The sequence below is a fragment of the Oncorhynchus mykiss genome, chromosome 4, assembly GCF_057628025.1.
Source record: "Oncorhynchus mykiss isolate SJ-2025 chromosome 4, ASM5762802v1, whole genome shotgun sequence".
Taxonomy (NCBI): Eukaryota; Metazoa; Chordata; class Actinopteri; order Salmoniformes; family Salmonidae; genus Oncorhynchus; species Oncorhynchus mykiss.
Window position 1 is genome coordinate 17,775,484 of NC_143025.1, and position 25,608 is coordinate 17,801,091.

The 25,608-nt window shown below is 42.4% G+C and overlaps 1 protein-coding gene across 2 annotated transcripts in view; it reads left to right on the forward strand.

Moving 5' to 3' along the window:
- The window catches only part of LOC110522748 (plexin-B2), a 245,207-nt gene extending 223,630 nt beyond the window's left edge, over window positions 1–21,577 (forward strand). For both annotated transcript variants that reach the window (XM_036968737.2, XM_036968738.2), the window contains exons 23-37: window positions 3,777–3,877; window positions 4,112–4,341; window positions 4,584–4,765; window positions 10,350–10,416; window positions 10,832–10,978; window positions 11,731–11,887; window positions 12,089–12,189; window positions 12,479–12,563; window positions 12,695–12,843; window positions 13,272–13,432; window positions 14,711–14,858; window positions 15,110–15,174; window positions 15,314–15,389; window positions 16,696–16,770; window positions 17,650–21,577. In XM_036968737.2, coding sequence (XP_036824632.2) covers window positions 3,777–3,877; window positions 4,112–4,341; window positions 4,584–4,765; window positions 10,350–10,416; window positions 10,832–10,978; window positions 11,731–11,887; window positions 12,089–12,189; window positions 12,479–12,563; window positions 12,695–12,843; window positions 13,272–13,432; window positions 14,711–14,858; window positions 15,110–15,174; window positions 15,314–15,389; window positions 16,696–16,770; window positions 17,650–17,754 — 1,849 coding nt within the window. In that variant the 3' untranslated portion in view covers window positions 17,755–21,577. The remainder of the gene's footprint in view (window positions 1–3,776; window positions 3,878–4,111; window positions 4,342–4,583; window positions 4,766–10,349; window positions 10,417–10,831; window positions 10,979–11,730; window positions 11,888–12,088; window positions 12,190–12,478; window positions 12,564–12,694; window positions 12,844–13,271; window positions 13,433–14,710; window positions 14,859–15,109; window positions 15,175–15,313; window positions 15,390–16,695; window positions 16,771–17,649) is intronic.
- The last annotated feature ends 4,031 nt before the right edge of the window (window positions 21,578–25,608 follow it).

Below are 25,608 nucleotides of genomic sequence, written 5' to 3' on the forward strand. Positions count from 1 at the left end.
AGATAACCAACATACAGGACAGTTACACCATACCACCTTAAGGCTAGATAACCAGAATACAGGACAGTTACACCATACCACCTTAAGGCTAGATAACCAGAATACAGGACAGTTACACCATACCACCTTAAGGCTAGATAACCAGAATACAGGACAGTTACACCATACCACCTTAAGGCTAGATAACCAGAATACAGGAAAGTTACACCATACCACCTTTAGGCTAGATAACCAGAATACAGGACAGTTACACCATACCACCTTAAGGCTAGATAACCAGAATACAGGACAGTTACACCATACCACCTTTAGGCTAGATAACCAGAATACAGGACAGTTACACCATACCACCTTAAGGCTACATAACCAGAATACAGGACAGTTACACCATACCACCTTTAGGCTAGATAACCAGAATACAGGTCAGTTACACCATACCACCTTTAGGCTAGATAACCAGAATACAGGACAGCTACACCATACCACCTTTAGGCTAGATAACCAGAATACAGGACAGTTACACCATACCACCTTAAGGCTAGATAACCAGAATACAGGACAGTTACACCATACCACCTTAAGGCTAGATTACCAGAATACAGAACAGTTACACCATACCACCTTTAGGCTAGATAACCAGAATACAGAACAGTTACACCATACCACCTTAAGGCTAGATAACCAGAATACAGGACAGTTACACCATACCACCTTTAGGCTAGATAACCAGAATACAGGACAGTTACACCATACCACCTTTAGGCTAGATAACCAGAATACAGGACAGTTACACCATACCACCTTAAGGCTAGATAACCAGAATACAGGACAGTTACACCATACCACCTTAAGGCTAGATAACCAGAATACAGGACAGTTACACCATACCACCTTAAGGCTAGATTACCAGAATACAGAACAGTTACACCATACCACCTTTAGGCTAGATAACCAGAATACAGAACAGTTACACCATACCACCTTAAGGCTAGATAACCAGAATACAGGACAGTTACACCATACCACCTTTAGGCTAGATAACCAGAATACAGGACAGTTACACCATTCCACCTTAAGGCTAGATAACCAGAATACAGGACAGTTACACCATACAGTTCAACCTTTAGGCTAGATAACCAGAATACAGGACAGTTACACCATACCACCTTAAGGCTAGATAACCAGAATACAGGACAGTTACACCATACCACCTTAAGGCTAGATAACCAACATACAGGACAGTTACACCATACCACCTTAAGGCTAGATAACCAGAATACAGGACAGTTACACCATACCACCTTAAGGCTAGATAACCAGAATACAGGACAGTTACACCATACCACCTTAAGGCTAGATAACCAGAATACAGGACAGTTACACCATACCACCTTAAGGCTAGATAACCAGAATACAGGACAATTACACCATACCACCTTAAGGCTAGATAACCAGAATACAGGACAGTTACACCATACCACCTTAAGGCTAGATAACCAGAATACAGGACAGTTACACCATACCACCTTTAGGCTAGATAACCAGAATACAGGACAGTTACACCATACCACCTTAAGGCTACATAACCAGAATACAGGACAGTTACACCATACCACCTTTAGGCTAGATAACCAGAATACAGGTCAGTTACACCATACCACCTTTAGGCTAGATAACCAGAATACAGGACAGCTACACCATACCACCTTTAGGCTAGATAACCAGAATACAGGACAGTTACACCATACCACCTTAAGGCTAGATAACCAGAATACAGGACAGTTACACCATACCACCTTAAGGCTAGATTACCAGAATACAGAACAGTTACACCATACCACCTTTAGGCTAGATAACCAGAATACAGAACAGTTACACCATACCACCTTAAGGCTAGATAACCAGAATACAGGACAGTTACACCATACCACCTTTAGGCTAGATAACCAGAATACAGGACAGTTACACCATACCACCTTTAGGCTAGATAACCAGAATACAGGACAGTTACACCATACCACCTTAAGGCTAGATAACCAGAATACAGGACAGTTACACCATACCACCTTTAGGCTAGATAACCAGAATACAGGACAGTTACACCATACCACCTTAAGGCTAGATAACCAGAATACAGAACAGTTACACCATACCACCTTAAGGCTAGATAACCAGAATACAGGACAGTTACACCATACCACCTTAAGGCTACATAACCAGAATACAGGACAGCTACACCATACCACCTTAAGGCTACATAACCAGAATACAGGACAGCTACACCATACTACCTTAAGGCTAGATAACCAGAATACAGGACAGTTACACCATACCACCTTTAGGCTAGATAACCAGAATACAGCACAGTTACACCATACCACCTTAAGGCTAGATAACCATAATACAGGACAGTTACACCATACCACCTTAAGGCTAGATAACCAGAATACAGGACAGTTACACCATACAGTTCAACCTTAAGGCTACATAACCAGAATACAGGACAGCTACACCATACCACCTTAAGGCTAGATAACCAGAATACAGGACAGTTACACCATACCACCTTAAGGCTAGATAACCATAATACAGGACAGTTACACCATACCACCTTAAGGCTAGATAACCAGAATACAGGACAGTTACACCATACAGTTCAACCTTAAGGCTACATAACCAGAATACAGGACAGCTACACCATACCACCTTAAGGCTAGATAACCAACATACAGGACAGTTACACCATACCACCTTAAGGCTAGATAACCAGAATACAGGACAGTTACACCATACCACCTTAAGGCTAGATAACCAGAATACAGGACAGTTACACCATACCACCTTAAGGCTAGATAACCAGAATACAGGACAGTTACACCATACCACCTTTAGGCTAGATAACCAGAATACAGGACAGTTACACCATACCACCTTAAGGCTAGATAACCAGAATACAGGTCAGTTACACCATACAGTTCAACCTTTAGGCTAGATAACCAGAATACAGGACAGTTACACCATACCACCTTAAGGCTAGATAACCAGAATACAGGACAGTTACACCATACAGTTCAACCTTTAGGCTAGATAACCAACATACAGGACAGTTACACCATACAGTTACACCTTTAGGCTAGATAACCAACATACAGGACAGTTACACCATTCCACCTTAAGGCTAGATAACCAGAATACAGGACAGTTACACCATACCACCTTAAGGCTAGATAACCAACATACAGGACAGTTACACCATACCACCTTAAGGCTAGATAACCAGAATACAGGACAGTTACACCATACAGTTCAACCTTAAGGCTAGATAACCAGAATACAGGACAGTTACACCATACAGTTCCACCTTTAGGCTAGATAACCAGAATACAGGACAGTTACACCATTCCACCTTAAGGCTAGATAACCAGAATGAATACAGGACAGTTACACCATACAGTTCCACCTTTAGGCTAGATAACCAGAATGAATACAGGACAGTTACACCATACAGTTCCACCTTTAGGCTAGATAACCAACATACAGGACAGTTACACCATACCACCTTTCTCCATTACCAACATACAGGACAGTACACCATACCACCTTTCTCCATGGATGTGGGGGTGACAACTTCATTTGGTGTCAAGGGATCCAAGCCAGCCAAATGGTGCGCAATACACACAAATGTACAATGTTACATGAGTTAGTGTTCATGTTGGTGTCGGTTTTTGTCTCTGTTCATTGCTCTGCCCATGTTAATGATTGTGTTGTGTGCACAGGAGGAAGAGCCAGCAGGCTGAAAGAGAGTATGAGAAGGTGAAACACCAACTGGAGAATTTGGAGGAGAGTGTACGAGACCGCTGCAAGAAAGAGTTCACAGGTACTACATTATAACCACAGCTGTCAAGCATAATTGTCTAAGGCCACCAAGGGTCTTCATTACACTTCATTAAACCTCATATTACATACTTCATCTACACATCCATACATCTATGTATCTTCATCAAGACATGATTTAAAGTAACGAATATGGTAGTTTATGTTTGTGTTGCTTAAAAGTCTCAGGATGAGAACATGTTCAAGGTACTCAGACGTTTGTCCTTTGCCTTCCCAGACCTGATGATAGAGATGGAGGACCATACCAACGAACTGAGCGAGGGGCGAATCCCCTTCCTGGACTATAAGACCTACACGGACCGCGTCTTCTTCCTGCCCTCCAAGGACGGGGCCAATGATGTGATGATCACGGGCAAGCTGGACATCCCTGAGGCACGGAAGGCCATCGTGGGCCAGGCCCTCAACCAGTTCTCTAACCTGCTTAACTCCAAGACCTTTCTCATCAATGTAAAGCCCCTTCAGACCACTTAACTGTCTTTGTAATGGTGCATCTATGGCTGGCTCTTTTGTCTCCTTTCCTTCATCTAAAACCCTATTAGGGCAGAAGAAGTAAAGGAGACATGGAGAGATGGCTATTTCAGATTATTGCAATCTCCCTTCCATTGTTTACAGTTAAATATTTATCCACAGTTTATGTTAACTGGATTACCATTAACTGCATATTCTGTTAAACTCCACTGTGTGAGTAGTTCATCAAGACCTTGGAAGGACGTCCAGACTTCAACGCCCGGGCCAAGGTGTACTTTGCATCCCTGCTGACGGTGGCTCTGCATGGGAAGCTGGAGTACTACACAGACATCATGAGGACCCTGCTGCTGGAACTCATGGGGAACTATGTCGACAGCAAGAACCCCAAACTCATGCTGCGCAGGTTGGGACCACCAACCGCTGTCACTTACAGTAGCTACCATTCCTCAAAGTAGTTCTGGTAGTTCTACCTATCGTAGATTTAGTTCTGGTAGCTCTACCTATCTTAGATTTAGTTCTGGTAGCTCTACCTATCGTAGATTTAGTTCTGGTAGCTCTACCTATCATAGATTTTTAGTTCAGGTAGCTCTACCTATATTATATTTAGTTCTGGTAGCTCTACCTATCTTAGATTTAGTTCTGGTAGCTCTACTTATCTTAGATTTAGTTCTGGTGGCTCTACCTATCTTAGATTTAGTTCTGGTGGCTCTACCTAGCTTAGATTTAGTTCTGGTAGCTCTACCCGTCTTAGATTTAGTTCTGGTAACTCTGCCTATCTTAGATCAAGATAGGTATACAACAGGTGTAGACCTTACCATGAAATGCTTACTTACAAACCCTTAACCAGCAAGGCAGTTTTAAGAAAAATAGAGTTAAGAAAATATTTACTAAATTAACATAAGTTTTTAAAAAGTAACAAAATAAAATAACAATAACAAGGCTATATACAGGATGTGTGGGCGGGGGTACAGGTTGCATGGGGGTACAGGCTGTGGGAGGGGTACAGGTTGTGGGGGGGTACAGGTTTGTTGAGGTAATTGAGGTAATATGTACACGACCGGTCAAAAGTTTTAGAACACCTACTCATTCAAGGGTTTTTCTTTATTTCTACACTGTAGAATAATAGTGAAGACATCAAACTATGAAATAACACATATGGAATCATGTAGTAACCAAAAAAGTGTTTAACAAATCAAAATATATTTTATATTTGAGATTCTTCAAATAGCCAACATTGGTCTTGATGACAGCTTTGCACACTCTTGGCATTCTCCCACACCAGCTTCATGAGGAATGCTTTTCCAACAGTCTTGAAGGAGTTCCCAGATATGCTGAGCACTTGTTGGCTGCTTTTCCTTCACTCTGCGGTCCGACTCATCCCAAACCATCTCAATTTGGTTGAGGTCGGGGGATTGTGAAGGCCATGCAGCACTTCATCACTCTCCTTCTTGGTCAAATAGCCCTTACATAGCCTGGAGGTGTGTCCTGTTGAAAAACAAATTATAGTCCCACTAAGCGCAAACCAGATGGGATGGCGTATCACTGCAGAATGCTGTGGTAGCCATGCTGGTTAGGTGTGGCTTGAATTCGAAAAAAATCACAGACAGTGTCACAAGCAAAGCACCCCCACACCATCATACCTCCTCCACCATGCTTTACGGTGGGAAATACACATGCAGAGATCATCTGTTCACCCACAACGCATCTCACAAAGACACAGCGGTTGGAACCAAAATTCTCCAATTTGGATTCCAGACCAAAGGACAAATTTCCACTGGTCTAATGTCCATTGCTTGTGTTTCTTGTTCCAAGCAAGTATCTTCTTCTTATTGGTGTCCTTTAGTTTCTTTGCAGCAATTCGAACTATGAAGGCCTGATTCATACAGTCTCCTCTGAACAGTTGATGTTGAGATGTGTCTGTTACTTGAACTCTGTGAAGCATTTATTTGGGCTGCAATTTCTGAGGCTGGTAACTCTAATGAACTTATCCTCTGCAGCAGAGGTAACTCTGGGTCTTCAATTCCTGTGGCTGTCCTCATGAGAGCCAGTTTCATTATAGCGCTTGATGGTTTTTGCGACTGCACTTAAGAAACTTGAAAGTTCTTGAAATGTTCCAGATTGACTGACCTTCATGTATTAAAGTAATGATGGACTGTAATTTCTCTTTGCTTATTTGAGCTGTTCTTGCAATAATATGGACTTGGTCTTTTACCAAAATGTATCTTCTGTATATGCCCCCTACCTTGTCACAACACAACTGATTGGCTCAAACGCATTAAGAAATTACACAAATTAACGTTTAACAAGTCACACCTGTTAAATTAAATGCATTTCAGGTGACTACCTCATGAAGCTGGTTGAGATAATGCCAAGAGTGTGCAAAGCTGTTATCAAGGCAAAGCGTGGCTACTTTGAAGAATCTCAATTATAAAATATATTTTGATTTGTTTAACACTTTTTTGGTTACTACATGATTCCTTATGTACTATTTCATAGTTTTGTATTATTTCATGTATTATTTCATAACTTCACTATTATTCTACAATGTAGAAAATAGTACAAATGATTGTTAACCATTGAATGAGTCGGTGCTCTAAAAGTTTTGACCGGTATTATACATGTAGGGGTAAAGTGGCTATGCATAGATAATAACAGTGAGTAGCAGCAGTGTAAAAAAAAAAAAAAGAGGGGGGGGGGGGTCAATGCAAATAGTCCGGATAGACATTTGATTAATTGTTCAGCAGTCTTATGGCTTGGGGGTAGAAGCTGTTAAGGAGCCTTTTGGGCCTAGACTTGGTGCTACTGTACCACTTGCCATGCGGTAGCAGAGAGAACTGTATGACTTGTATAACTGGAGTCTTTCACAATTTTTTAGGCCTTCCTCTGACACCACCTAGTATAGAGGTGATGTACTGTGCCGTACCGACGACACTCTGTAGCGCTTTACAGTCAGATGCCGAGCACTTACCATTCCAGGCAATGATGCAATTAGTCAGGATGCTCTCGGTGGTGCAGCTGTAGAACTCTTTGAGGATCTGAGGACCCATGCCAAACCTTTTTAGTCTCCTGAGGGGGAATAGGCGTTGTTGTGGCCTCTTCACAACTGTGTTGGTGTGTTTGGACCATGATAGTTTGTTGGTTATGTAGACACCAAAGAACTTGAACCACTACAGCACCGTCGATGTGAATGTGTTCAGCCCTCCTTTTCTTGTAGTCCACGATCAGCTCCTTTGTCTTGCTCATGTTGAGGGTGAGGTTGTTGTCCTGGCACCACACTGCCACTGACCTCCTCCCTATAGGCTGTGTCATTATTTTCAGTAGTCAGGCCTACCAACGTTGTGTCGTCAGCAAACTTAATGATGGCGTTAGAGTAGTGCTTGGCCACACAGTCGTGGGTGAACAGGGAGTACAGGAGAAGACTTTGTGCACCTGGCAACCTTGGTTAGCGTGCACTGCACTCGGCCCGCCACAGGAGTCGCTGGTGCGCGATGAGACAAGGATATCCCTACCGACCAACCCCTCCCTAACCCGGACGACGTTATGCCAATTGTGCATCGCCCCACGGACCTCCCGGTCACGGCCGGTTACGACAGAGCCTGGGCGCGAACCCAGAGTCTCCTTAACCACTGCGCCACCCGGGAGGCGCAGATGTGTTGTTACCTACCCTTATCACCTGTGGGCGGCCCGTCAGGAAGTCCAGGATCCAGTTGCAGAGAAATGTGTTTAGTCCCAGGATCCTTAGCTTAGTGATGAGCTGAGCTGTAGTCAATGAATAGCATTCTCACACAAGTGTTCCTTTTGTCCAGGTGGGAAAGGGTAGTGTGGAGTTCAATTGAGATTGCGTCATCTATGGATCTGTTGGGATGGTATGCAAATTGGAGTGGGTGTAGGGTTTCCGGGATGATGGTGTTGATGTGAGCCATAACCTGCCTTTCCAAGCACTTCATGGCTACCGACGTGGGTGCTACGGGGCAGTAGTCATTTAGACAGGTTTCCTTGGCGTTCTTGGGCATATGGACTATGGTGGTCTGCTTGAAACATGTAGGTATTACAGACTCGATCAGGGAGAGGTTGAACATGTCAGTGAAAACGCTTGCCAGTTGGTCCGGGCTTGCTCTGAGTACACGTCCTGGTAATCCGTCTGCAAGCCCGACGAGCGTCGGAGCCGGTGTAGTAGGATTCAATCTTAATCCTATGTTGATGCTTTGGCTGTTTGATGGTTCGTCTGAGGGCATAACGGATTGTCTTATAAGCGTCCAGATTAGTGTCCTGCTCCTTGAAAGTGGCAGCTCTAGCCTTTAGCTCGGTGCAGATTTTGGCTGTAATCCATTACTCCAACTAACCTGTGTCTTCTCAATGTCTCCCACTCTAATATTGACTCTGGTATGGTATTGTAGGCTATCTCCAGTCCACAGTAGTGACAGGTTCCTGAACAGAGCTCAGTTGTCTATTCCCACTGAGTGGTTGTGTAATGTGAACTGTCAACTGTGCTCAGCAGTGTTCAACTGGCTGTTCAACAGTAAAATGTGTGTAGTTATTCCCTATAAAGGAGCTCATTATGTTGATTAGTCCATTGTCCTAACATCCAGATACACATGACTGTTAGTTGGATGTGCTAATGCCTAACAATGGGCCCTGTGAATGGAGAGGAGTTCTACAGTAGTTCATTCTAAATTTTGCTTTGTATTAGTATTGTGAGATGTGTCAGTCACTCCTGTGTTTTGAACTGTTGTTCAGAAACAGTATGATGAGATGTGTCAGTCACTCCTGTGTTTTATCTTCTGTAGGTCAGAGACAGTATGATGAGATGTGTCAGTCACTCCTGTGTTTTGTCTTCTGTAGGTCAGAGACAGTATGTTGAGATGTGTCAGTCACTCCTGTGTTTTGAACTGTTGTTCAGAAACAGTATGATGAGATGTGTCAGTCACTCCTGTGTTTTATCTTCTGTAGGTCAGAGACAGTATGATGAGATGTGTCAGTCACTCCTGTGTTTTGTCTTCTGTAGGTCAGAGACAGTATGATGAGATGTGTCAGTCACTCCTGTGTTTTATCTTCTGTAGGTCAGACAGTATGATGAGATGTGTCAGTCACTCCTGTGTTTTGTCTTCTGTAGGTCAGAAACAGTATGATGAGATGTGTCAGTCACTCCTGTGTTTTGTCTTCTGTAGGTCAGAAACAGTATGATGAGATGTGTCAGTCACTCCTGTGTTTTGTCTTCTGTAGGTCAAAGACAGTATGATGAGATGTGTCAGTCACTCCTGTGTTTTGTCTTCTGTAGGTCAGAGACAGTATGATGAGATGTGTCAGTCACTCCTGTGTTTTGAACTGTTGTTCAGAAACAGTATGATGAGATGTGTCAGTCACTCCTGTGTTTTATCTTCTGTAGGTCAGAGACAGTATGTTGAGATGTGTCAGTCACTCCTGTGTTTTGAACTGTTGTTCAGAAACAGTATGATGAGATGTGTCAGTCACTCCTGTGTTTTGTCTTCTGTAGGTCAGAAACAGTATGATGAGATGTGTCAGTCACTCCTGTGTTTTGTCTTCTGTAGGTCAGAAACAGTATGATGAGATGTGTCAGTCACTCCTGTGTTTTGTCTTCTGTAGGTCAAAGACAGTATGATGAGATGTGTCAGTCACTCCTGTGTTTTGTCTTCTGTAGGTCAGAGACAGTATGATGAGATGTGTCAGTCACTCCTGTGTTTTGAACTGTTGTTCAGAAACAGTATGATGAGATGTGTCAGTCACTCCTGTGTTTTATCTTCTGTAGGTCAGAGACAGTATGATGAGATGTGTCAGTCACTCCTGTGTTTTGTCTTCTGTAGGTCAGAGACAGTATGATGAGATGTGTCAGTCACTCCTGTGTTTTATCTTCTGTAGGTCAGAGACAGTATGTTGAGATGTGTCAGTCACTCCTGTGTTTTGTCTTCTGTAGGTCAGAGACAGTATGATGAGATGTGTCAGTCACTCCTGTGTTTTGTCTTCTGTAGGTCAGAGACAGTGGTGGAGAGGATGCTGTGTAATTGGATGTCCATCTGTCTTTACCAGTTCCTCAAGGTGATGATATGACACTCCTTGATTCAGTATGTTTTTGATATGTCACGTACATTGTTAAACTGTAAAGTGTGCCATTACAGAAAGATCTCGATGTCACGTGAAATCATGTGAAAACGGGATCACGTTTTTCCGTGTAGTTTCATGTTATCACATGTTGCTTTACATGTTGTCACGTTATCATGTTAACTTCACATAAGATCACATGATCCCATGAAAACATGTGTTTTTGGAACACTTTATGTTATCTTTCCGTAAGGGTATGTGCTTGCATGTGTTCAAGGAGCCTACCTGAGTTAAGAGAAGCAATATTTTGTTGACATTTCATAGCCTTTATATTTTAACTACAGCATGGCCAAGGTCAAAGTAGAGTGCCAGAGAGTTCTGATTGTACTGTGTCTCTGTGTGTGGTCGTCAGGACTCAGCAGGGGAACCCCTGTACAAGCTGTTCAGGGCCATCAAGCATCAGACAGAGAAGGGTCCAGTAGACGCCAGAGTGAAGAAGGCCAAGTACACCCTGAACGACACGGGCCTGCTTGGAGACGACGTGGAGTACTGTGTCCTGGTGAGTTACACCAACCCGTTACCACGGTTACTCCAGCACGCAAGCTCGCTGGCATCTCACCTCGCTGACAGCTGCTGCTATTGCGTTATTGAGTTCTTCTGAGTCTGTTCAGACAGACTTTTCACTGACTGCCCTGATCTCAATGATATGTGTCGCTTCCATGAACCATATTGATATTTTTATGCTATTCCTTCACTAGCAATTCAATACCTTTCTGTCATTTTATAATGTTCCTACCTACACTGACGCAATTCAAGTTCTGACTCACTGTATACGTATAGTCTACCTTAGAAGTGTTTAACTGTATCGTTTTGCTAATGCCAGATAATACAATCTCAGCTATTTTCTTTTAAGTCTCTCTATATAGAGAAACCCTGTGGTAATTCATTTTCCAAGGACAATATCAAATGATACACATGTACAGTTGCAATAGCTCACGTCCTGTGGTTATGTTAAAGAAGAATGACAGAACAAAATGACACAGTCTTCAATTACAAATATATCCTTTGTATAATGTATTGTTTCCCTATCTAGTGGGCAGTTGTTTGGATTCAGTCTGAATTGATTGATCTGTGTCACCTGGTCAGAGTGAGGGGAGTGAGTCCCCTGCCGGTGGCTGCAGGATAGTCAGCTCAGGACAAGGTGACAGTGCCTGTCAGGTGTCAAAGAGTACCACTTGCCTACAGTAGTTGCCGCTGTAACGCTGCCTCAGCGAGCTGACCTCACAGTGTTGGCTCTGTTCCTCCTCTCAGACTCTGCAGGTGCTGGTGCACGGGGAGGGGCCAGACGTGACGCCCGTCAAGGTGTTGAATTGTGACACGGTGTCTCAGGTGAAGGAAAAGATCATTGAGGCGGTGTACAGGAACCTGCCCTACTCACAGAGACCCAAAGTGGACAGCGTCAGTCTGGGTGAGAGGAGAACGCACTCACACACACATCGTCAGTATTCCAAACCATGTGTTGCGAAGATACTGCATTTGAATACATTAACATCAGCAAGCCTGAAACAATTGGCACCATCTACTAGTAAATGAAGTGGTGGTGGATGTGAATTTGAGTGTGAGTCATGTTGGCTGGTGGTCTGAGCTGCTGTTCTTGCCTATGCCACAGAGTGGCGTCCTGGTTCCACAGGGCAGATCCTGTCAGACCTGGACCTGACGTCCCAGAAGGAGGGCAGGTGGAGGCGCATCAACACGCTGGCCCACTACAACGTGAGTGATGTTCCTCCACAGACTGATCTATTAGATGTCACAGAGAGAAGCCCTAATGCTGCTGATACCCTACCGCAACAACCCCACCCCAACCCCCCTGCTCCAACAGAGCCCCACCCCAAAACCCCACTTTAATTTACAGGATCAATAATGAAAAAATGCCACGGACAATGCCGAATAAAGGCCCCAAGAAATGTGTCAATGGCCCTGTCTAATCAATGGCATGGATTCTGAATTAGGTCCTGAGACCCATTGCCAATCAGATGACCTGTGTCTGTGTTGGTTTCAGGTGCGAGACAATGCTACTCTAGTCCTGTCCATAGTTCTTCACACTCAACAGAACTATGACCAGAACCAGGATAACCAAGAGGAGAGTAAGTCTTCACCATGGAAATGATAATAAGACAATATGCGTATGACAAGTCTCACAATGCATTATAACCTACACCTGCAGGCTTTAAGAAACGTGTTACTGAAAAGTACTTGTATAATTTGTCTCCACTAGGAAATGCCCTGTTGGAGGATGACAAGGTGTTCCACCTGGTTCGGCCTGATGAGCTGGATGAGATGAAGTCCAAGAGGGGCAGCATGAAGGACAAGTCCATGACCAAAGCCATCACTGAGATCTATCTCACACGACTGCTCTCTGTCAAGGTGGGCCTGCCACGTTTTACTATAGTTAAGGCTCAGACACACTAACAGCGTTTGCTGGACGAGAGTACTTAGCACATTTGAACAAAGTGCCGCCCGTAATTTGGCAACCAATTTGCCTAAATGTTGGCACTCAGACGTCTACAGCTGTTGGTCCCTGAAACACAGCACGCTGAACGATCGGCAGACAAACGCTAGATCCACATTCGCTGCGATGTGTGCGAGCCTTTACATTTCCTTCAGTAAAAAAATTCATCTTTGAGATTTATTCCGTAAGAAAATCTATTTGAGGATGGCTATGTGCTAATATGTGATAGATTCAGTCTTCATAGTGTGTTATTGACTGGGTCGCAGGTCAGAGGTACTTGGTGTCTCTCTACCTCTCTGCCCTGCCTCACACTGTGTTTCTGTTGGTGTGTCTGTTATTCCAGGGAACCCTGCAACAGTTTGTGGATGACTTCTTCCGCAGCGTTTTGTGTTCCGGGTCGGTGGTGCCACCCGCCATCAAGTACTTCTTTGACTTCCTGGACGAGCAGGCCCTCAAACATGACAACGTGGACGAGGAGACCGTACACATCTGGAAGACCAACAGGTACATACACACACAACCACACACACTTCTACATATGCAAGCACACACGCACACACAAGTACGTACGTACACACACACACACAAACCCACTTCCTGAGATGACACTCTAAGAAACACACTGACTAAGTAATCAGTATACGGAATGCAAATATAAAAGTACTTCTATCTCCTCTGTATTCTCAATCTGAGTGCTCCCTAGGCATTTAAGTACATAAATTAACTTCAAGTTGGTTAAAGCTCAAGTATTCAACACAGCGTGTTGCATATAGATGTCAGTGATTGATGTGGCGATGTGAGAATGAGAGGAAGGGGGATGAGCTATTTCATTATGCTATACCACAGTCAGTCGACATGGCTTGCTTTGTTTATCAAACCAACCGAGACCTCTTGGATTAAATATGAATGTGTGTATCAACCATAACAACAAACAGACATGGTAATTACGTCCCCAGCTAATTTAATTGTACTATTATATCACATTGTTGTTGTTGTTTTTTTGCCGTTGTTTTCTCAATCTCCCGGGAGGTGTTGCAAGCCAATATGAATTAATATGTTAGTCTGTCTCAATCGGCCCAGCTTTTAAACTAATCAGAGAAGTACTCTGAACCTATTTTAGACTTGTTTGATATTCAGGACCAACCTTTTATTGGAGGATTTGTATGGACCTATTAGTTTACTTATGTTTTGAAGCTATTGAGTATTCAAAAATGGAAAGTTTTATTAGTTTGCCTGATGCACGTGTTCCACTGAATGGTGAAAAAATGAAAGTCAACCGTCAGGAGTTGTCAACCTGACATGTACCACTAATAGAAGTACTACTAGTGCTGTACATGTACCACTAATAGAAGTACTACTAGTGCTGTACATGTACCACTAATAGAAGTACTACTAGTGCTGTACATGTACCACTAATAGAAGTACTACTAGTGCTGTACATGTACCACTAATAGAAGTACTACTAGTGCTGTACATGTACCACTAATAGAAGTACTACTAGTGCTGTACATGTACCACTAATAGAAGTACTACTAGTGCTGTACATGTACCACTAATAGAAGTACTACTAGTGCTGTACATGTACCACTAATAGAAGTACTACTAGTGCTGTACATGTACCACTAATAGAAGTACTACTAGTGCTGTACATGTACCACTAATAGTACCTTGGTGATACTAAACATGACATTCAATCGCAAATGAATAAATGATTTGGTGTGGCAGATCTTTTGACACTGTAGTAGATAGATAGCTGATAGTAATTATTCTCTCCTCCACCAGCTTGCCTCTGAGGTTCTGGGTGAACATCCTGAAGAACCCTCACTTCACCTTCGACGTCCACGTGACAGAGGTGGTGGATGCCTCACTGTCCGTCATCGCTCAGACCTTCATGGACGCCTGCACCAAGACAGAGCACAAACTCAGCCGAGTGAGTCCAGGGGGAGGAGGAGGGAGAAGGAAGAGAGAGGGAGGAGGAGGGAGCAGAAGGAAGAGGAAAGGGAGGAGGAAAGAGGAGATAGGGAGGAGGAAGAGGGAGCCGAAGGAGGAGGAGAGGGAGGGGGAGGAGGCAGGTGATGAGGAGGTCAAAATCTTTTGATAGTTGTTTACCTCTGTGAGGTAACAGATAAGAGAACAGTATTATGATTATCATATTGTTAAATTCTCTCCTATCTCTACCAGGACTCTCCAAGTAACAAGCTACTCTATGCAAAGGAGATCTCCACCTACAAGAAGATGGTCGATGAGTATGTATCGTCAGAAGTTCTCAATGAACTGATACATTTATTTTGATTCTTGCCTACAATGCTGGTACATTGTCGGCAGAGGCCTGTCAATATGTAATGTATAGTGATTATGATCTCATGTCTGTCTGTCTGTGTTTAGTTACTACAAGGGCATCAGACAGATGGTATCAGTCAGCGACCAGGACATGAACACTCATCTGGCAGAGGTGTCTCGGGTAAGGAAAACCTTTTTCTCTGCCCTCGATCTATGGTGGCATCCCAATTGGCACCCTATTCCCTATGTAGTGCACTACTTTTGACCAGGACCCATAGAGCGCTGGTCAAAAGTAGTGTATCATGTAGAGCAGTGGTTCCCAACCTTTTTCCGTTACCGTACCACCAACTGAATTTGACTCTGCCCGGAGTATCCCTGAAGTACCCCTCATGTGCATTTTAACAGTAGGTCTGTGTTCTCATGAGTCTTCTCGAGTCCAAGTACCCCTGGTTGGAACCACTGATGCAGGGAATAGAGTTCCATTTGGGACACAGAATACAGCTCTGGAAAATATGAAGAGACCACTGCAAAATTATTAGTTTCTCTAGTTTTACTATTTACAGGTGTGTGTTTGGGGAAAATTAACATTTCTGTTTTATTCTATAAACTACTGACAACATTTCTTCCAAATTCCAAATAAAAACATTGGCATTTAGAACATTTATTTGCAGAAAATGACAACTGGTGAAAATAACAAAAAAGATGCAGTGTTGTCAGGCCTCGAATAATGCCAAAAAATAAATAAACACAATACTAATGTTTTAACCAAATCAATATTTGGTGGAATAACCCTGATTTTCCATCACAGCTTTCATGTGTCTTGGCATGTTCTCCACCAGTCTTTCACATTGATGTTGGGTGACATTATACCATTCCTGGCGCAAAAATTCAAGCAGCTCGGCTTTGTTTGATGGCTTGTGACCATTCATCTTCCTCTTGATCACAGAGGTTTTCATTGGGGTTCAGGTCTGGAGATTGGGCTGGCCATGACAGGGTCTTAATCTGGTGGTCCTCCATCCACACCTTGATTGACCTGGCTGTGTGGCATGGAGCATTGTCCTGCTATGCATTAGTATAATATTTAAAATGAATATGAACTTATTATCTTTGCATTATTCGAGGCCTGACAACACCTGACAACACTGCATCTTTTTTGTTATTTTCACCAGTTGTCATTTTCTGGCAAATAAATGTAAATGTTAAATGTTTTTATTTGGAATTTGGGAGAAATGTCAGTAATTTGTAGAATTGCATAAAAATGTAAATTTTCCCCAAACACATACTTATAAATAGTAAAACCAGAGAAACGGATCATTTTGCAGTGGTCTCTTAATCTATCTTAGTGGTGCACCATTTGAAATGTTAGTGAACGTAACATTTTATAAAGTTAGTCATAGACCACTGCAAGTCATAGTTCATTCTGCTCTAAGATTGTGTGACTCAAGCCTGCCTGTAAGAATCTCTGAATCCAATGTTGTGTCCTCCAGACTCATACAGACAAACTCAACACACAAGTGGCTCTGCATCAGCTCTACCAGTACGCCAGCAAATACTACGACGAGGTAAGAGACCATTCACTTTACATTCCAGGCAGAGTGCTCCCACAGCATCTTCACCCATCTTTAGCGCAATTACAAGGACTTTTAATTGAAAGTAGTTCTGTGGTAGTTTACTTGAAATGGCAAATTGCTCAGGGAATTGATTTTTTAAGCTTCCTCCCTTAGTACTTGAAGCAATGAAATGGCTGTTTTTCTTAGAGTGGTCGTTCCAACAGTGGTCCAGTATGCCCTGACTGGTGATCTAATGACAGTACTCTCTCTCTCTCTCTCTCGCTCTCTCTCGCTCTCTCTCGCTCTCTCTCTCTCGCGCTCTCGCTCTCTCTCGCTCTCGCTCTCTCTCGCTCTCTCTCTCGCGCTCTCTCTCTCTCGCGCTCTCTCTCTCTCGCGCTCTCTCTCTCTCGCGCTCTCTCTCTCTCGCGCTCTCTCTGTCTCTCACTCTCTCTCTCTCGCTCTCTCTCTCTCTCTCTCTCTCGCGCTCTCTCTGTCTCTCTGTCTCTCTCGCTCTCTCTCTCTCTCTGTCTCTCTCTCTCGCGCTCTCTCTGTCTCTCGCTCTCTCTCTCTCACGCTCGCTCACTCTCGCTCTCTCTCTCTCTGTCTCTCGCTCTCTCTCTGTCTCTCTCGCTCTCTGTCTCTTTCTCTCGCTCTCTCACTCTCTCGCTCTCTCACTCACTCTCACTCTCTCGCTCTCGCTCTCTCTCTCGCTCTGTCTCTCTCTGTCTCTCTCTCTCGCTCTGTCTCTCTCGCTCTCTCTCTCGCTCTGTCTCTCTCTCACTCTCACTATCTCACTCTCACTATCTCTCTCTCACTCTGAATCCCTCTTTCTCTCTCTGTCTCCCCCTCTCTGTCTCTTCTCCCCCTCCCTCTCTCCCCATCTCCCTACAGATCATCCAGTCCCTAGATGAGGACCCGGCAGCCCAGAGTAAACAGCTCACCCTGCGGCTTCAGCGGATAGCAGCCGCCCTTGAGAATAAAGTGACAGACCTCTAACCCACTGGAGGAGCCAGGGAGACGGAGAGGGAGGGATGGAGGGAGATGGTACCGTGCCACCAGTGTCCACAGGGGCTTATTTATCCTGGCGGAGGAGAAAGAAACAGAGAAAGGGGTCCACAAGGCCTTGATGTTGACACCTTCAACCCAGCAGGCCCAGAATGTGGGACAGATCAGAGTCTGCAGAGTGGAACAGAATAGACCAATGAAATAAAGACAGATCAGAGTCTGCAGAGTGGAACAGAATAGGACCAATGAAATAAAGACAGATCAGAGTCTGCAGAGTGGAACAGAATAGGACCAATGAAACAAAGACAGAGAGATGATGATGGGTTACACATGTCATCATCCTGTAGGAACGCCTTAACTTAAGTCCACTTGCCAAACAGAAATAATTGGTCCTTAACACTTACTCTGGCTGTTCCCACAATGGAACAGGTGGCCAGCCCTGGGAAATAAGCCCCTGTGTTGAACACTGCTTGGCACAAGGAGATAATCAGATGTTCAATTTCATCCTGTCTAGAAAAGTTGTAAGAATTGTATTATATTTTTTTTATTGTGCAGTCTTTATGCGGAAAGCTTTATAAGGAGAAATTATCTTTTAAAATGGACTGCCTTGTGGTGTGTATTGTGTTTCTATAGCCTGTGTGTGTGTGTGTGTGTGTGTGTGTGTGCGTCTGCGTGCGTGCGTGCGCACGGAATGCCTACTGTCAGGCCAGAGGGGGATGCCATATCTGTTATTTTAATCTCAACTAGTCACTGACACACAGGAACCCGTTCTCCCACTGAGCTCCTCTACACAGACCAAATGGTCAGGCTAACTATACACTTCTTGAAAATGACAGGTCGACTTGTGACAGGCCGACTAGTGACAGGTCGACTTGTGACAGGCCTACTAGTGACAGGCCGACTTGTGACAGGCCTACTAGTGACAGGCCTACTAGTGACAGGCCTACTAGTGACAGGCCGACTTGTGACAGGCCTACTAGTGACAGGCCGACTTGTGACAGGCCTACTAGTGACAGGCCTACTAGTGACAGGCCTACTAGTGACAGGCCTACTAGTGACAGGCCTACTAGTGACAGGCCGACTAATGATTTTCCAAATTATCGGTTTTAATTGTATTTTTATTTTGATTCACATGCTTCATAACTCGATGGCAGGGTTTGGTTGCCAATACGCACTCACACTCAAACATCCATAACACTGCTATTTCCCCTTGTTGGAGTACATTCTCACACATTCTACTGGAACCTCAGTTAGTTTTGACCTCCAGTTTATAATGCTTGATTTTTTTAAGCTAAATATCTCCCAAATCATTTAATATATTTTGAAAAGCATTAAATGACATTTTAAGTCAGGCGAATTACATTTTACTCTGTAGCCAGTCAAGCAAACATCCTGCAATAACATAACATTTTTTTAGACACGAGACATTGGGATATCATTAATCTCCCATTCATGTGTTTTACTTTATAGAATATAGAATTAGTTGTTTACCATTTCATCTACACTAGTGAAGCAGCAATACTTTAGTACTTGAGTGAAAATATACTGAGAAGGAAATATAAATAATATGACAGCAGATATATTATAGTAGCTAACTTACTAAGTAATATGACCATAATGTTACAAGCTGTTCATAGTGTTTTGTGTTTCCTTATTCTATGCCAAATTACTATTAATATCCCATTTTGTAAGCTTCTACTGAATGGAAATCGTACACTTTTAAATGAATAATGATTTTTACCACATGCGCCATTGTTGGTATGATGTGTCACAAGTCAGGTTCATTTATGTACAGTGCCAGTCAAATGTTTGGACCCACCTACTCATTCCAGGGTTTTTCTTTATTTTTACTATTTTATTCATTGTAGAATAATAGTGAAGACATCAAAACTAAGAAATAACATCTATGGAATCATGTAGTAACCACAAAAGTGTTCAACATTTAAATGAACAGGTGTGCCTTGTTAAAGGTTAATTTGTGGAATTTCTCTCCTTTGAGCCAATCAGTTGTGTTGTGTCATGGTAGGGGTGGTATACAGAAGATAGACTTATTTGGTACAATACCAAGTCCATATTATGGCAAGAACAGCTCAAATAATCAAAGAGAAATGACAGTCCATCATTACTTTAAGACATGAAGGTCAGTCAATCTGGAACATTTCAAGAATTTTTAAAATTTCTTCTAGTGCAAAACTATGAAGCTCTATGATGAAACTGTCTCTCATGAGGACCGACCACAGGAAAGGAAGACCCAGAGTTACCTCTGCTGCAGAGGATAAGTTCATTAGAGTTACTAGGCTCAGAAATTGCAGCCCAAATAAACACTTCACAAAGTTCAAGTAACAGACACATCTCAACATCAATTGTTCAGAGGAGACTGCATGATTCAGGCCTTCATGGTCTAATTGCTGCAAAGAAACCACTACTAAAGGACACCAATAATAAGAAGAGACTTGCTTAGCCCAAGAAACACGAGCAATGGACATTAGACCGGTGGGAATCTGTCCTTTGGTCTGATGAGTCCAAATGTGAGATTTTTTTGGTTCCAACTGCCGTGTTTATGTGAGACACAGAGTAGGTGAGCGGTTGATCTCCGCATGTGTAGTTCCCACCGTGAAGCATGGAGGAGGAGGTGTGATGGTGTGGGGGTGCTTTGCTGGTGATACTGTCAGTGATTTATTTAGAATTTAAGGCACACTTAACCAGCATGGCTACCACAGCATTCTGCAGTGAGACTGTTGGAAAAGCATTCCGGGTGAAGCTGGTTGAGAGAATGCCAAGAGTGAGCAAAGCTGTCATGGGAAAGGGTGGTTACTTTGAAGAATCTCAAGTATAAAATATATTTTGATTTGTTTAACCCTTTTTTGGTTAATATGTGATTCCATATGTGTTATTTCATAGTTGATGTCTTCACTATTATTCTACTAATGTAGAAAATAGTAAAAAATAAAGGAAAACCCTTGCATGAGTAGGTGTGTTCATACTTTTGACTGGTACTGTACATAATAATGAATTGCAATACACCTTGATATGGCATTCTATAGCCCATAGTTGAGTTGCTGCCTGTTCTGATTTTATCATTGTTTTATTGGATAATTTTTGCCAATTCAAATGTGTTACCCTGCACCTTGTTCAGGGGTGGTTTAAATTTTTCTCTTACACCATTGACTACAGATTGTTTTATTTACAAGCTCCCTGAATTTGACCGTCAGTCAATGTGTGGTCAAGTGTCAGATTAGATGTTTGCATTCCCGATCCCAGAATGTTAATGATATTCCTGCCTTTGGTAGAGTGAGGTTTGTACAAAGCAGCTAGCGGGCAACCTGGCCAAGCTGCACTTGCACTGCCCACTCAGCACAGAACGGAGTGTCACTTAGCATAATGGCATCAGCGGGGGATGTTTTTGATCTTAATTGCATGCAGACTGCAGACTGCATCCTCCTCTAACGCTGTTGTTGTTTACCACAGCAGATTCCACGTCTGCTAGAGTGATGAAAAAGCTTAGTGCAAGCCTTTCTTTAACATGTGCCTTATATGACGATGATATCATTTTTATTGTTCTATTGGTGAGTATAACGAAACGATTATAGTTATAGAAGACACAGCAATGTATTTGCGAGTGTGATATGTTATTGCTGTCAAATGCTAGAACTCTGCGGCAGCCATTGCGTGTCAACAGGCTAAACACATTTCAGAATCATTTCTGTGGTTGCAGATATAATGTGTGCATTTATTTTGGGTGTCTGTGTTGTATGCTTATAGTAGGACTATGGTGGCTATGGCAACAGCCCAAATAAACAAATGTAAAGCAGTGGCCAACCTGAGACGTTTTTCTCCTAAAATGTCTGGCATTCCTAAATTAGTCTTGAGACAAAGTGACAAATGTAGAGTATTGAGTATAGCGCAATATGTTCCAATGGTGTTTTCTGCCCCGTGATTCTGTGTATGAAAAACGACTATCGATACTCAACAATTAACTTTCTTACTGCTGTGCAGTTATTTTTATTTCCTGTTTCCTATAACATATACATACCTTTGTAAAAAAAAAAAAACATGTTGAAATACTGTATTCTAACTGTATAACCCTATGCATTGAGTTCTGGTTTGTTGTGCTGTCGTCCAGATCTTTCCTTTATGTGTGAATGTGCTGTGACATAAGAAAAATGGGACAGTAAATTAGTGCGGGACCTTAATGAAACCCAACATTTTTCTCATTCAAGGCAGCTCAGAAGACATCGATCCAGTACCTGATCTGTTTGAAATGGGTTACTCACTTCTCAGAGGCTTGTGTGGATGAAGCAATTACATACAGATTGCATCATGCACTCCTCCATTAATAAACTGACACTTCCATGTCCTTGGCATCTTGGCTTTCTTTATTACCCTTCATGACCTTTGTGTGGATGGACATGTTCTACAACCTCTTGATCACATCTTATCCTCTACTTGCATCCACACCCAAGCCATAGACATACTGATGCAATTGGGTCAAATTGAGGGGGTGATGATATCCCCCTTGTTAACAAAAAATAGTCACTTTATTTGGATCTTCCATCTGTAGGTGCTCTAAAGATGGTCATACCATCAACAAACTATCTGTTGATAAGAAACTACTTGCTAAGTTTAGGGTTAGGATAAAGGTTAAGGTAAGGGTTAAGTTTAGGGTTAGGATAAGGGTTAAGGTTAGGGCTAGTCAGTGGAGGCTGCTGAGGGGAGGATGGCTCATAATAATGGCTGGAACGGAGTGAATGGAATGGCATCAAACACATTGAAAATATGTGTTTGATGTATTTGAATCCACTGATTCTGCTCAGGTCGTTACCACGAGCCCGTCCTCCCTAATTAAGGTGCCACCAACCTCCTGTGGGGCTAGTAGATAGTTGAAATGTTACTGATAGTCTGTAGAGCATCTCCAGATGGACTATCCAAATAAAGTGTTACCCAAAAATGACCCAATTGTAAACTATATAAATGTTTTAACAATTTCAACCCCTACCTGTCAACGCAACTACCGTCCTCCCTGTTCATTTTTGCATCCCCTGAACGCAATCACCCAAAGTGATCTGAGTCTACCTCCCCAGCAGCATCCTGTAGGTACTAGAGCCTCGGGCCAAGCTTAAGACAGAATCACACAGGGTGGCTGAGTACCATGTGTTTATAATGCCAACAGTCACATTATCATAAGGCCTCCAGTGATGGCCTTAGACAATAAGGACTGTAAAAACATGAATTAAAGCACTAATAATGAATTTGGGGCGAGTAAAAGATGAAAGAAGAAACTTGGCTCATCTTAGTTGCCTGACAAACCTCTAAGCAGTGGTGGGGATAGCAAAGAGAAACTGACTGCCATGGAGTTCACATAGGCAGCCCAATTCTGATATTTGTTTCACTAATTGGTCTTTTGACCAATTAGATCAGCTCTGAAAATGCTGATATGAAACGAGCTGATGTGATTGGTCAATTTGACCAATTAGTTGAAAAAAATATCAGAATTGGGCTATGTGATTGCAGAGATCTCAGAAGAGGATATGCACTCACAGAGAACAACTTCAAGGCTGCTGCCTCAGCAAGAGCGATTATATTTCATTATGTCAACCTCTAACATCCTACACACACTAGTACCCACTATAACTGATAATAACTCCCACTTGTTAAAGACTTGTACTGAAAAATCTAATTCGCTGATAGATAAAATATGTAGCCAATATTATTTCGGAAGTATCTTGTTGATAAGATGTGGAATTATTATGTACCCGCAGTGCACTTCTAGCAGCCAGAATGATACAAACACACACATCATGTTTGGATATGAAATCATTAGAAAGATCAGTTTGCCTTTTTGCAGGGTGTTTTCTTCCAGATCAGAAATTGGGTTCAAATCTGCATGCTCCTGGTCTCTGCTCCTGCCTCATCTCTCAAGCACAGCACAGCACAGCACAGCAGTGAGTCGTGCCAGTCCCTCCCTCGGCTCAGCAGGCCATTGTATGTTTACCAGCAGTCATTCATGTTTCACCTCCACATGTTCCATAGCTTGTAATGATTTGAGGCTTTAATTTCCATCACCTAGTGGAGGAGTGGATATCACAGCCCACCCCTGGCTTAATGTGGAGGAAGAGACTTTGGTGAAAATGAAAACAAACAATAATGCTGTGTGAAGAAGTAGGTTTCACACAGTTGTGGTGATGAATGATGCAGGACCAGGTGTTGACCAGATGTTGTGGGATGATGATGTATAGAGAGACAGTGCCGATGAGATGATAATTGAATCAATGTGGAATTGAGTCAGAAAGTTTCTTTATCACGTCTTACCTGTTCAAGTGCTGTATCTGTTTTGGGAATTAGGCTGCGTTCACACAGGCAGCCCAATTCTGATCTTTTTCCCCCAAATTGGTTTCACACAATTGTGTATATTTAGGTCATGTGCATGGCTAAAACTCTTCCCACACAGGGAGCAGTGGTAAGGCTTCTCTCCTGTGTGTATTCACTGACGTCTGTTTTGGTTCTCTGCCCGGCTGAAACGTTGCCCACACTGAGAGCAGTGGAAGGTCTTCACCTTTCTCTGAGTCTATTGGTGGAATTTTTAAGGTGAGCTGTACAAATACAATTCTCACGGCTCACTGTGATCACTTGACATCAATCTTCTTCAGCACCCCATCTCCATTTTTTATCGCCATCTTCCTCAAATTCAAATCAACCTCTGCTTTCCTCATTTTCTTTGACATCTTGTTCCTCTTTTTTCCCATTAGAAATTCTCAGAAATCAAGCTTTCTGTGTCCCTGTCCCAATATTCCTCTTCTCCTGACTTTTCATTTGTATTCGTTATACAAATGATTAGCAATCAACAACTTACATCACTGCATTAAACATGTCTGACACAAAACAAAATACAGGTAAATCCAAGAAAACAAGTGCAATTACATTCACCCTGAAAAAATCACAAAATGATTCAAGATATTATTTTTGTTATTATCTATGGATAATGTCTTAACAAGATGATTCAATTACATTAGAAATATTTGTAATTTTGGTATAGAATTCTGGAATTTTGATTGTATAAAGTATTTGGCATCAAGAAATCAAGAAAGAAAATTAAATCACAATTTCAATGGTCTTGTTATCATTGCAATAGTAACATTATATCCTTCATGTCAGAAACATGGGTAGTGTTCAAAAAGCTAAATAAGGTTTCCTCCAAAATCTACCACAGATTTACATTCATAGAACAAGAATTTCACTTTTTTGGCAGAAAACAAAGATATCAATATCCACAAATTTGGCCAATATATAATTACATTGCGGTATCTTATGTAGAATCTTAAAGTGCACTTCCTTAAATTTGTTTCGTATGCAGTATTTGTAAGGCATCAATCAAGCTTTTTACAGACAATGTCAGGAAAACCAAAAATGTTTACCTCGAGGCGGAAATTTTCTAATGTTGTTACAATAGGATTTCTCAACACAGCCCACGCCTTCCAGGCTAAGTTCTGGATAAGTTCTGTGATCATCACCAAAGTTAAGGTGAGTTTTCATTAGTGTAGTTAGACCACTGGGAATGGCACTGAAAACTCTGAAAAGTATTGGAAACTCAAGCAATGTAATAAATTGTTCATATGAAAGAATATTACCCCTGTAGTCAAACACATCAAGAACAGAGTTAACATTCCTTTCAGGCCAGCTGGGGTAGAACAATGATTTATTCCTTACAGTTATGTCTGAATTATTCCACAAAAGAGTCTTATGCAGGTAAAGGTTTGGAGGAAACATATTTTCCTGGACATTAAAGCTTGTTGGTGAAACCTGGCCAATGTAGCAGGTAATCTTCCAAGAAGATCATTACATTTCAGT